We start from the raw sequence: 13,033 nt of genomic DNA, 5'->3' as shown, positions 1-13,033 counted from the left end.
ACTAAATGGAATAACTCCTGAGTCAACCAATAATGTAACATGTTTACCTTTAATAGTTAACGTGACTCAAGGTAACTTTCTGAAACATTCATTTTGGTTCAAATCCCCCTGACCTTCACCTACGAAATGTCAAAGAGACACAAAAAGATTACAAAGAGACAAAAAGTTAATTTAATTTACTAGACTATACATGATAAATATACTATATATACTATACTTGAGAGACTCAATGTTCATCATTAAAAACCAGAACGTTTAATTAAATCACACTTAAAGAACCAAACCTTTTTTAATTTTTAGGAAAATAACTGCTAAAGTAATTTTTTTGAAAATATTTCTGATGCTGACTTTCAGAGCATTTGGTATTTTTCAATATATTTTAATATTAATAATAATATTAATAATATTTTATTTTCTGATCCGCTCTGAAGAATCTGGATCAATACTAATCAATGATTTTAAATGTCTTTACAGTGACAGGATTTTCACAAAATGTCTGTTTACAAAAGAAGATGAAACCAAAATGAAAGCCACTCATGTTGATGATGAAAATAATGATTCATTGTGTATTGATATAAGAAACTCTGTGTGTTGTTTTGTGTGTTTGCAGTCTGTCACGCTGTAAGATCACAGAGGAAGGCTGTTCTTCTCTGGACTCAGCTCTGAAGTCAAACCCCTCCCATCTGAGAGAACTGGATCTGAGTGGAAACTACAACCTGAAGGATTCAGGAGTGAAGCTGCTGAGTGGTTTTCTGGAGAGTCCAGATTGTAGACTGGAGACTCTGAGGTGGGTTCACTGTCTGCTGCTAGTGCAGCACCTTCATGTTTCATCAATAACTCTCTTTGATTTATCTACGTATAGATCCATAAAGTGATACATTTTCTGGTAATATGTTCCACTTCACATCAGCTGCCTCGTTGTCTGCATGTCATCCTCTACAATCATGAAATGTACAACTTGTCTGGCTTCATGCTGCTGTTAGATGGATTACTGAACAGGCCTACCGGGCACAGGCCCAGGGGCCCAAAGTGTCTGGGGCCCCCCTGACCTTTACCTACGAAATGTCACTCAAAGAGACACATAAAGACTACTGTTGTGGTTTTTTCCTCGTTGATGATCCTCTTCTTTGACTTTAGCTAACGGTTGGCTCAGTAACTGTTCTCTATCTGACTCGTGGTGAGACACCACAGGATCTCACTGTTAGGAACTCAGTAACGAACACCCACAGAACACCAGAGAGATTGAATTTCCTTCAGTTCACGCAGATTTATTTGCATCACAAAGTATAGAAGTAAACCGAGCTGTCCGGAGTCAACTAACTCCACAATAGCATTGTTCATTATTTATAGCTCCATTCTACCCTAAGTCTCCCCCTTTGGAGATGTTTTCCTCCTCTGAACTCTCACCTAGACAAGTTACACTGTGTACCTCAGACAAGTCATAACAGAGGGTTCTTTGATTAACCACCGTCTCCTTCCCAACTCGTCTTCTTCTGATTTGGCTTCTGGCCGCCCGTCACAGCGACCGGCTCCCGTTCTTCCCCTGCGTTAGAAATCTTGCCCTACTTGTTTATCTACGTCATCCCCCCTCTACCTTCACCCGGGCTCCAAGGCCGCTCTACTAGACTCCCTGTCTCAGTGACGTGAGTAACATGTGACAATGATACCGGCCATCATCACAGGATGAATGTGAATAGGCATGGATACATTGTTCTCCCACATTCCCCCCTTGAGTGACTCTCGTCACTCATACTAGAAACATGTTAGAACCTCCCGCTGGTCTTCAGGTCCATGTACTTTACGCTTTTGTTTCTTCTATGTTTTAACAGTCATTGGTTCATTGGTTGGTTAGCTCATGCCTGCGTTTGTGGACTGTCTACTGTCCTCAGTTTGTCCTCATGTCGTCTCTGTAATAGTTCACTGTATAGTTACTGAATCGGTTGACAACTAGTTGAAAGTACTTCCTCTGGCTCTTTTAGATTGGGTTTAGGTTTCAGTGATACAAGTTCTATCTAACAGAACATGATACATTGCCCCAACAATTCCCCCCTTTGGCCATTCAAGTATTTATAATTCATCAAAACACCAACACATGTTACCCACAATGGTTTACATATGCACATCATCCATCGATAAGGTTCAAGCTTTGGCTGTTTTGTGAATGTTAAGCAGCTCTATGTTGTAGCGAGCTAGATAATGTTAACATCAACATGGCAAAATAAATCTCCTGAGATGAGGTGAAACACAGAAATCTGACCTCCGTCTCTGTTGAACTGTATAATGAGACAACATATCAGTGAGTTTCACAACAAACAATCAAACAATTTAAACAATTTGTAAGAAATTCTATCATCAAGTATTTATGTTTCCATAATAAACATTCTGAATCAACCGTCAATTTAATTGATTCCTTTATCAAGTAAAACATAAAATAATAGAAAGCACAAGCTGTTTGTGAGCTCATATTTCTCAGATAGCGAGCTGTAATAATCAACATGAGAATTACACAGAAATGTCACTTTCAAAGTCCTGCTCATCTACGGGAGGAAAACAGTCGGCGTTGGAGACAAGTCAGATGTTGCAGGATCGAGAAATCTCTGCTGAAGCTAGACAACAATACAAATAATGAAATATTAACCCAACTAAATAATAATAAAATAATAAAATGAATAAAAATATAAAATAAAAATCCCACAATAATAACCCAACAAACCACAATGGTGAACTGGACACTATCCTGCTCGGGATCAAAGTGTTGGATGTCTTGTCCAACCAACATGAACATCCTTTGGCCCACCTGCTTTCAGGGAACCAGGACGGTTTAAGTTGTGGTTTTAGTTTGTTAGAGAAATCTACTACCCTGGAATAACTTGTTTCACTGTAATAATGATTTTAAATGTCTTTACAGTGACAGGATTATCACAAAATGTCTGTTTACAAAAGAAGATGAAACCAAAATGAAAGCCACTCATGTTGATGATGAAAATAATGATTCATTGTGTATCGATATAAGAAACTCTGTGTGTTGTTTTGTGTGTTTGCAGTCTGTCACGCTGTGAGATCACAGAGGAAGGCTGTTCTTCTCTGGACTCAGCTCTGAAGTCAAACCCCTCCCATCTGAGAGAACTGGATCTGAGCTTCAACAACCTGAAGTATTCAGGAGTGAAGCTGCTGAGAGGTTTTCTGGAGAGTCCACATTGTAGACTGAAGACTCTGAGGTGGGTTCACTGTCTGCTGAATTAATGCATTAGGATTCTGATCATTTTGGGCTCTTAGATCATTTATTTTTTGCACCTTCATTTGGGATTTGAGTGGGTACGTTTGCTCAAAAGAGTTGTGATTTGTCTCGTAGTGACGCTTTACACGCTATCTCTGAACAGATGAGATGTACTGGTTTTGAACTGCCTGTAGGAAGAATGAAGATCTATGAGTCTGTCTATTCTTGGTTAAAGACTCTGGTCTCTCTGGTCCACATTTCTCTTCTTAGAGAACGCGATGTGAAATAACTTCTCTGACTCACATACTTCTCCGACTGTTGGGTCTCTCTCGTGTGTGCAAATGTCACTGGAGTTGTGAAGCTTCTAGGAATACACATCTATGATTTACAACACGTGTACTTGGTCTGTGTGTTTCCTGGACCTCTGACCGAGTGCCGTAAAGGCTGGAAAAGCTGTGCCGGTAAAAATAGAAGCGCTCTGTTAGAATTTATTAATTATTAATTATCAATTATCAGATTTAGATCTGGGTCCACATACAACGGCGTTTAGGACCGGAACCGGACCGCGGTCCCCCTATTAGTGACCTCTGTACTAGACTGTACTATACTTGATAAATATACTATATATACTATACTTGATAAATATACTATATATACTATACTTGAGACTCAATGTTCATCATTAAAAGAAAGAAAGTTTAATTGAATCACATTTAAAGAACCAAACCTTTTTTACATTTTTAGGAATATAACTGCTAAAGTAATTGGTTTATTTTTTTTTACATTTCTGATGCTGAGTTTTTTCAGAGCATTTGATATTTTTCATTATATTTTATTAATAATAATATTTTAAGTTCTGATCCGCTCTGAAGAATCTGGATCAATACTGATCAATGATTTTAAATGTCTTTACAGTGACAGGATTTTCACAAAATGTCTGTTTACAAACGAAGATGAAACCAAAGTGAAAGCCTCTCATGTTGATGATGAAAATAATGATTCATTGTGTATCGATATAAGAAACTCTGTGTGTTGTTTTGTGTGTTTGCAGTCTGTCACACTGTCAGATCACAGAGGAAGGCTGTTCTTCTCTGGGCTCAGCTCTGAAGTCAAACCCCTCCCATCTGAGAGAACTGGATCTGAACTTCAACAACCTGGAGGATTCAGACGTGAAGCTGCTGAGTGGTTTTCTGGAGAGTCCACATTGTAGACTGGAGACTCTGAGGTGGGTTCACTGTCTGCTGCTAGTGCAGCACCTTCATGTTTCATCAATAACTCTATTTGATTTACCTACGTATAGATCCATAAAGTGATACATTTTCTGGTAATATGTTCCACTTCACATCAGCTGCCTCGTTGTCTGCATGTCATCCTCTACAACAGGCATGGGCAAACTTTGGCCCGCGGGCCATATACGGCCTGTTGGGCTTTTTAATCCGGCCCATCAAATTTTGGTACAAAATTGTACAAATTATAGTAAAGACCGCATTCATTTAGCCTTTTTCCTGCAATACCCGTCGTTTCAGTTGATCCCACTAGATGGCGCACTCTACACACAATTGACCTTCTCTGGTCTGGTCTACTCTCTCTAGATGACGCCCACACCCGCGATCACTACTTGATTGGTTCTTAGCAGTCACGACTGTACTTCCCTGGTTCTTCACACCCCTATCACGTGACCCGTACCCGGAAGCTCACAAACAATAACAGCCTTGATTACCGATCGGCTACCAGGTTAATTCAACATGGACAACTGATTACAGGTGTTACTGACCGTGTTGTCTTTACTAGCAGCTGTTGTCCAGTAAAAGTCTGCATTATTACGGAGGAAGCAGCTGTTATTGGAGCGATTAGCGGCGGCGTGTCCAGCGGCGTTATCAGCGCTACGGAGCGGACGTCTGAAGTCACGGTTAGCGGCTTTAGGGAGGGTGATGGACACACAACGGAGGACTTTCCTGTCCTTATTAATGCTTATTTAGTTCTGCACAACTATTGTGAAGTTCGCAGATAAAATGTAAAGGAACAAAACATGAATTGCTCTCCAGAAGGACAGATAATGCAGACACCAGCAGAGCTTTGAGTGAGAACAGACAACAACGAAACCAAGGAAACGAGTGAGAGACGTGTGTTGACCACATTTATGGACCCGTAATCTAGTAAACCTTGACGTGTAAGTCTTCATTTTAAAGTGAATTTGATGTGCAGAGATAGAGCAAGACCTGCAGCGCAGTAACTAACGTTAAGTCTGAAAAATAAAACTTCTTAAACTTTCCACTAAATGAGTCCGTTTGAGTTAATTAATAGAGGAAGATTTTAGAGAATATCTTAAGAATCAAACTTTCATTATTAAAGATACTTTATTACTCTCTCGTATTTTGTTTAGCTAAGCAACTACTTCCTGTTTACACCGACACCCACATGCCCAGTGTAGCGAATAGTCACGTGGTATTCGTTTTCAGGCGTTTTAGTCTGGAGGGAGATCATTTCTAAAATGATGCTGAAACACCGTGTTCAACTCCCTTAAACTGGACGAGTTTTATGCTTCACTAAGCGAAGTTACGCTTCCAAACATCAGGAGGATGGCACAGAGGATGCTGGTGTTGTTTGGCTCTACCTACGTGTGTGAGCAGACGTTCAGCGTGATGAACATCAACAAATCACGTCACAGATCCCAGTTAACTGATGAACACCTCAGGGCCCTGTTCCTCGTACATGGCTAGCTGAGTTAGCCGGATCATTTTCAGGATGAGATTACATAAATCAGGCTTTTTGGTTCCTCGAAGCAAGTTTGGAAAAATCACCATAGCAACACATCCATAAGCTTGAACCTGCTCCAGCGCAGGCTAACTTAAGTGAGCTGGATAAGCTGCCACTCCCCCGGAAAACAATGTCAGCTCCCTTCCTCAGAGATCCATCGATGACGCAGCGATATTAGTCAGATCAGCGTTTTATAGGGAGAGAGTTCTTCGAGATCGCCACGATCCGTTATCACGTCACGATGACTTCCTGTACGAGCGCTATCGATTCTGCCGACAAGGAATCATTTATTTAAAGACCTTCTCGAGCCGTACATTGAACACCACACGCCATCTACTGTCTCACAGACTGGATGCAGCCTCGCGCTGTGTAGCGAGTGGTTCATGTTTTACAGTGTCGGTGACGCAGAGAACATCGGGAAAGCCGCTACATGCCGTGCTGTTCCTAAAGTTTATTGGCACTGAAGAAACTTATGGATGTGTTCATTACATCACCATGGCACATGTTGTATTGATCACCATTCTGAATAATGTGTGTGTGCTTAGTGTTTACTTGCTCCCGTGTCCTCTTGATGGCTGGTTGAACTACATGATGGTTGAAAGCACTCATCATTATATGACAGTATTATTAGTACACCACAGCTATAATTATTGTAGAACATGATTAAGGTGGACTCATGATACGAATAGAGAGAATCACACACAATTTATTTTCACTGCTTATTATGAATAATACATACATACTGATCCGCCCATACACAGATTCACACACACATATTCAAACTCCTAGTTCTGTAATCTACACATACATGTATATAAACATATATGTATAATACGTGATACATAAGCGCATACAGTACATATATCCTCATAAGTATCTAATTCGTATCAGTTAGATTCTCTTTGGGCTTGTTTTTATCTACTTATTCTGAAAGAGTTGATATAATTATTTTCGCTATAGATCTCATTGGATGATGCAGTCCATTAAGCCTACTTAAAGAAATATCATCTGATTGATTGGGGTGATGAGGCACTTAAAATTAACCTATTCATGTTCCCAACACTTACGCATGTAACTTGTCTGTGATATTTTGCCATGCTTCTCGTCTAGCCCTCCCAGAGGCGGTGTTAGATTTTGTCATGATTATGGTCTTGAATTCCTCGTATGTGTTCATGATCATCTCCTGCTCGTCAGCGGAGAAAAGAGAGGCTCTTTCTTTGAGTTTATTTGCCGTCGTACTGTTAGAAAATCATGGTTTCGGTGATCGACGCTTCCCCCTTTTGAAGTAGGACGGGCACGCGCAAGGATCCTGATGACTGACGTCTGGGTCTAATTAACGAGACTGTTTGAGCGCGGATCAGCCTTTGAGGAACCTGATATCCTGACCTCAATCATCGAGTTAATTTAAGCTGGATAATAGGACATTTGATCGACTTAGCTGAACCACGTACGAGGAATAGGGCCCAGATCTGTCCTGAGAATTGCCACAACCAAACTGACACCAAACTTTGATGCACTGGCAAAAAAGGGTGATCAACAACACTGTTCCCACTGAAGGTAAATGTAAGTTTTCTTTACTTTTTCAGGAATGGCTTTTACTTGTAATTTATATTAGTTCACACAAACACTCTCCATCCATCTGCTACTAGCCCGGCCTGTCTGTCAAATTGTAAAACTCAATTTGGCCCCTGAGCCAAAAAGGTTTGCCCACCCCTGCTCTACAATCATGAAATGTACAACTTGTCTGGCTTCATGCTGCTGTTGGATGGATTACTGAACAGGCCTACCGGGCACAGGCCCAGGGGCCCAACGTGTCAGGGGCCCCGCTGACCTTTACCTACGAAATGTCACTCAAAGAGACACATAAAGACTACAAAGAGACAGAAAGAAAACTACAAAGAGACACAACAAGACTACCATTGTGGTTTTTTCCTCGTTGATGATCCTCTTCTTTGTCTTTATCTAACGGTTGGCTCAGTAACTGTTCTCTATCTGACTCGTGGTGAGACACCACAGGATCTCACTGTTAGGAACTCAGTAACGAACACCCACAGAACACCAGAGAGATTGGATTTTCTTCAGTTCACGCAGATTTATTTGCATCACAAAGTATACAAGTAACCCGAGCTGTCCGGAGACAACTAACTCCACAATAGCATTGTTGTTATTTATACCTCCATTCTACCCTAAGTCTCCCCCTTTGGAGATGTCCTCCTCCTCTGAACTCTCACCTAGACAAGTTACACTGTGTACCTCAGACAAGTCATAACAGAGGGTTCTTTGATTAACCACCGTCTCCTTCCCAACTCGTCTTCTTCTGATTTGGCTTCTGGCCGCCCGTCACAGCGACCGGCTCCCGTTCTTCCCCTGCGTTAGAAATCTTGCCCTACTTGTTTATCTACGTCATCCCCCCTCTACCTTCACCCGGGCTCCAAGGCCGCTATACTAGACCCCCTGTCTCAGTGACGTGAGTAACATGTGACAATGATACCGGCCATCATCACAGGATGAATGTGAATAGACATGGATACATTGTTCTCCCACATTCCCCCCTTGAGTGACTCTCGTCACTCATACTAGAAACATGTTAGAACCTCCCACTGGTCTTCAGGTCTGTGTACTTTACGCTTTTGTTTCTTCTATGTTTAAACAGTCATTGGTTCATTGGTTGGTTAGCTTATGCCTGCGTTTGTGGACTGTCTACTGTCCTCAGTTTGTCCTCATGTTGTCTCTGTAATAGTTCACTGTATAGTTACTGAATCGGTTGACAACTAGTTGAACATACTTCCTCTGGCTCTTTTAGATTGGGTTTAGGTTTAAGCGATACAAGTTCTATCTAAAAGAACATGATACATTGCCCCAACATTTCCCCCCTTTGGCCATTCAAGTATTTATAATTCATCAAAACACCAACACATGTTACCCACAATGGTTTACATATGCACATCATCCATCGATAAGGTTCAAGCTTTGGCTGTTTTGTGAATGTTAAGCAGCTCTATGTTGTAGCGAGCTAGATAATGTTAACATCAACATGGCAAAATAAATCTCCTGAGATGAGGTGAAACACAGAAATCTGACCTCCGTCTCTGTTGAACTGTATAATGAGACAACATATCAGTGAGTTTCACAACAAACAATCAAACAATTTAAACAATTTGTAAGAAATTCTATCATCAAGTGTTTATGTTCCCATAATAAACATTCTGAATCAACCCTCAATTTAATTGATTCCTTTATCAAGTAAAAAATAAATAATAGAAAGCACGAGCTGTTTTGTGAGCTCATATTTCTCAGATAGCGAGCTGTAATAATCAACATGAGTATTACACAGAAATGTCACTTTCAAAGTCCTGCTCATCTACGGGAGGAAAACAGTCGGCGTTGGAGACAAGTCAGATGTTGCAGGATCGAGAAATCCCTGCTTAGGCTAGACAACAATACAAATAATGAAATAATAAGCCAACTAAATAATAATAAAATAAATGAAAATATGAAATAAATATCCCACAATAATAACCCAACGAAACACAAACATTTATTGTTGCAGTTCTGTTACGTTCCCTAATGTCAGTTAACAACTCATGTGAATACAGTGATATTCATATTATTTAATGTAGAGGGCCAGCTCATCACGGCATCATGTTTTCATGAACATTTGATAATAAAAGAGGTAAAATGGTCTAAAACATTTCTACTAACTGTATTTAAGTGGTGTTCTTACTGGCTTTGATGAGACCGTTGAAGAAAGGGATTATAACCTGTACGGGACAGTTACCAGGATCCTCTGTGGGACTGAAGTCAGTGAGTCTGGGTCTGAATATGCGGCCAGTCAGACATGTCATTCCACTCCATTAATGGGCCTCGTACCAAGGACATGTGTGAACTCCCCCTTAAACAACTCACATTGTGTGGGAGACAGAGAAACAGAGACAGCAGCGATATTCTTTGTCCAATGAATGTCCATCATACATAACTTCTCTACCTACTAAATGTATAGGGCAGCGATCAGACAGCAGACATGAATGTTTAACTGTGATGCTATCTAATGTACAGGACAAGGGCTTTGTGTCCGTTTCACTAAATGGAATAACTCCTGAGTCAACCAAAAATGTAGCATGTTTACCTTTAATAGTTAACGTGACTCAAGGTAACTTTCTGAAACCTTCATTTTGGTTCAAATCCACCTGACCTTCACCTACGAAATGTCACTCAAAGAGACACAAAAAGTTAATTTAATTTACTAGACTATACATGATAAATATACTATATATACTATACTTGAGACAATGTTCATCATTAAAAACCAGAACGTTTAATTGAATCACACTTAAAGAACCAAACCTTTAAAATCATTAAAGTAATTTTTTTTAAAACATTTCTGTTGCTGACTTTTTCAGAGCATTTGGTATTTTTCAATATATTTTATTAATAATAATAATATTTTATTTTCTGATCTGCTCTGAAGAATCTGGATCAATACTGATCAATGATTTTAAATGTCTTTACAGTGACAGGATTTTCACAAAATGTCTGTTTACAAAAGAAGATGAAACCAAAATGAAAGCCTCTCATGTTGATGATGAAAATAATGATTCATTGTGTATCGATATAAGAAACTCTGTGTGTTGTTTTGTGTGTTTGCAGTCTGTCACACTGTCAGATCACAGAGGAAGGCTGTTCTTCTCTGGTCTCAGCTCTGAAGTCAAACCCCTCCCATCTGAGAAAACTGCATCTGTGGGGAAACAACCTGAAGGATTCAGGAGTGAAGCTGCTGAGAGGTTTTCTGGAGAGTCCACATTGTAGACTGGAGACTCTGAGGTGGGTTCACTGTCTGCTGCTAGTGCAGCACCTTCATGTTTCATCAATAACTCTCTTTGATTTATCTACGTATAGATCCATAAAGTGATACATTTTCTGGTAATATGTTCCACTTCACATCAGCTGCCTCGTTGTCTGCATGTCATCCTCTACAACAGGCATGGGCAAACTACGGCCCGCGGGCCATATACGGCCTTTTGGGTTTTTTAATCCGGCTCGTCAAATTTTGGTACAAAATTGTGCAAATTATAGTAAAGACCGCATTCATTTAGCCCAGGCATGTCCAAAGTCCGGCCCGCGGGCCTATCACGGCTCGAGGTCAGATTTTATACGGCGCGCGCCTTCTGTCTTAAAATGCATTATTTATGGCCCGCCAGCACAGTCAAAACGGAATGAATAAATCATACAAATTCAACATGCAATTCCTCTTTTCACCTCATGGTGGCAGCACCACTCTGTAACTGTCTGGCTTTTTTTAATTGTCTCTGACCCTTCAACTGTCATGGCTACGGCAAGTAAAATAAGGAAAGTCGATACCGAGGGCCGCCGCTTTCATATTTTTTCACCGAAAACCGAAACAACTGTGTCTGCCTAGTTTGTCATGAGACTGTTGCCTTGTTTAAGTGATATAATGTAAAGAGACACTACGAGAAAAAACATGCTAATACTTCAACAAGCTATCAGAGAGCGACCGTGCTAGAAAAGTGAAGCAACTCCAAGATAACTTGGCCACACAGCAGCGGTCTTTTTCGCGGGCCCACGAGTCAAATGCATACCTGCAAACGTGTTGCTTTTCAGCGAAATTAGCCGTTTTGAATGAAAATATATCATCCACGTGATCCGTAGATGTTTTCATTTTGGGGGGGGGGTCATCTGGCCAGCCAGCGTTTCTCAGATTGGATTGAGACGAGGAAAAAAGTTGATGACGTGATCTTCGCAATAAAACATCTTTGATGTGTCGAGTCTTGGCCAATCAGCGTTAAGATGTCTACACCGTCTTTCCCTCCGTTACAGTTCAGACTTGCTCGGTTAAGGATAACGTCCACTGCATGCGGAACTTTGTTTGTTAACATTCGTCATTATCGCGATTTAGGAGGAAAAAAAACGTAACGCGATGAAACATGCCCGGTTCAGTTCACGCGGTCACTCGTTAACGTTAAACCGGAACACCGGCGGATCTGCTGGCAGGTTGTTCTTTTTAACTCAAAGTAGAATGAGGATGATTTCGTGGTGACAATAACTTTTAAGACCACGATGATGAGGCCCAGATACCGATGAGATGATGAGGTCAAAGAGCTTCAGGGAGAGGACGCTGTTTGTGTAGCGCAGCTTGATGCAGGGCTGAGATGTGAAGGAGCTGGGCCTGGATAAAGGTGGAGCTGGGCCTGGATAAAGGTGGAGGTCTACTCTAAACAGACGTGAGTACAGCTTCCTGCTGTCGCAGTGTTTTAGAAATATTGATAAGGCAGGGTATGCTAAATGCTGCCTCTGCTCCAAGGAGATGAACTACAGCAACAAGGGCTCACGTGCCCTCTCATCACATTCCCAGACACTGTTCACTGTGATGACCACAGCCAGGGTACTTCCGGTCCCAACAGGGCCCTGAAGTAATGATAGAGAGGGTTAAGGTGCCTGTATCTTCATTTCAGCAGGTTGCTAATGCAGAGGTGTGTATAGATCACAGCAATTACTTTACTCTTCATTCTAATTTAAATAATTGAACTGGATTGAATGCATATTATTTGCAAATAGAAGATAGGCCACAATTCTAACAGCTTTACAGTAACAGTGGAAGTTAATACAGTAACGGGGTTCAATGAAAACTAATCACTTTATTTGTACAGGCGATGGTTCTCGCTACTCTTTCTATCTTTGTTTTTAAATGACAAACTTTTGAAAATGAGACCTCGTTCTCAATGGATTTTGTCTACATAGAAGGTTAATAATAATAATAGATTGAAAAAAACTATCCAGCTGTTCAACCAGAGCTAAAATACTGATTAATAACTGAATAATAAATTAGTTTTTTGCTTAAAGTAAATGTCTTATCACTTAATTTTCTTCACAGAGTACACCAGAATGCTACATTTTAAAGATCATATTTAAAATAAAATTATCCCTGCTGTGTCATTGAAAATATAATTATTAAATAATAGTGTATGTATAGGCAACTTGTATTGTTTAAAATAATGTCAGCAGGGACTGTTGGCCCTTGGGCATCTTCACATTATCAAATCT

General features: G+C 40.4%; 1 protein-coding gene across 7 annotated transcripts in view; it reads left to right on the top strand.

Moving 5' to 3' along the window:
• Positions 1-13,033, top strand: part of LOC306702024 (uncharacterized protein) — a 272,978-nt gene that overhangs the window by 254,987 nt on the left and 4,958 nt on the right. For 4 of the 7 annotated variants that reach the window (XM_079167510.1, XM_079167508.1, XM_079167509.1 and 1 more), the window contains 4 exons: positions 611-787; positions 3,045-3,218; positions 4,269-4,442; positions 10,622-10,795. In XM_079167510.1, coding sequence (XP_079023636.1) covers positions 611-787; positions 3,045-3,218; positions 4,269-4,442; positions 10,622-10,795 — 699 coding nt within the window. The remainder of the gene's footprint in view (positions 1-610; positions 788-3,044; positions 3,219-4,268; positions 4,443-10,621; positions 10,796-13,033) is intronic. The other 3 variants (XM_079167512.1, XM_079167511.1, XM_079167513.1) reach the window with 3 other exon arrangements.

Source organism: Pholis gunnellus (genome assembly GCF_910591455.1).
Source record: "Pholis gunnellus genome assembly, chromosome: 10".
In the NCBI taxonomy this organism is placed as follows: domain Eukaryota; kingdom Metazoa; phylum Chordata; class Actinopteri; order Perciformes; family Pholidae; genus Pholis; species Pholis gunnellus.
This window is presented reverse-complemented; position numbering and strand designations above follow the sequence as displayed.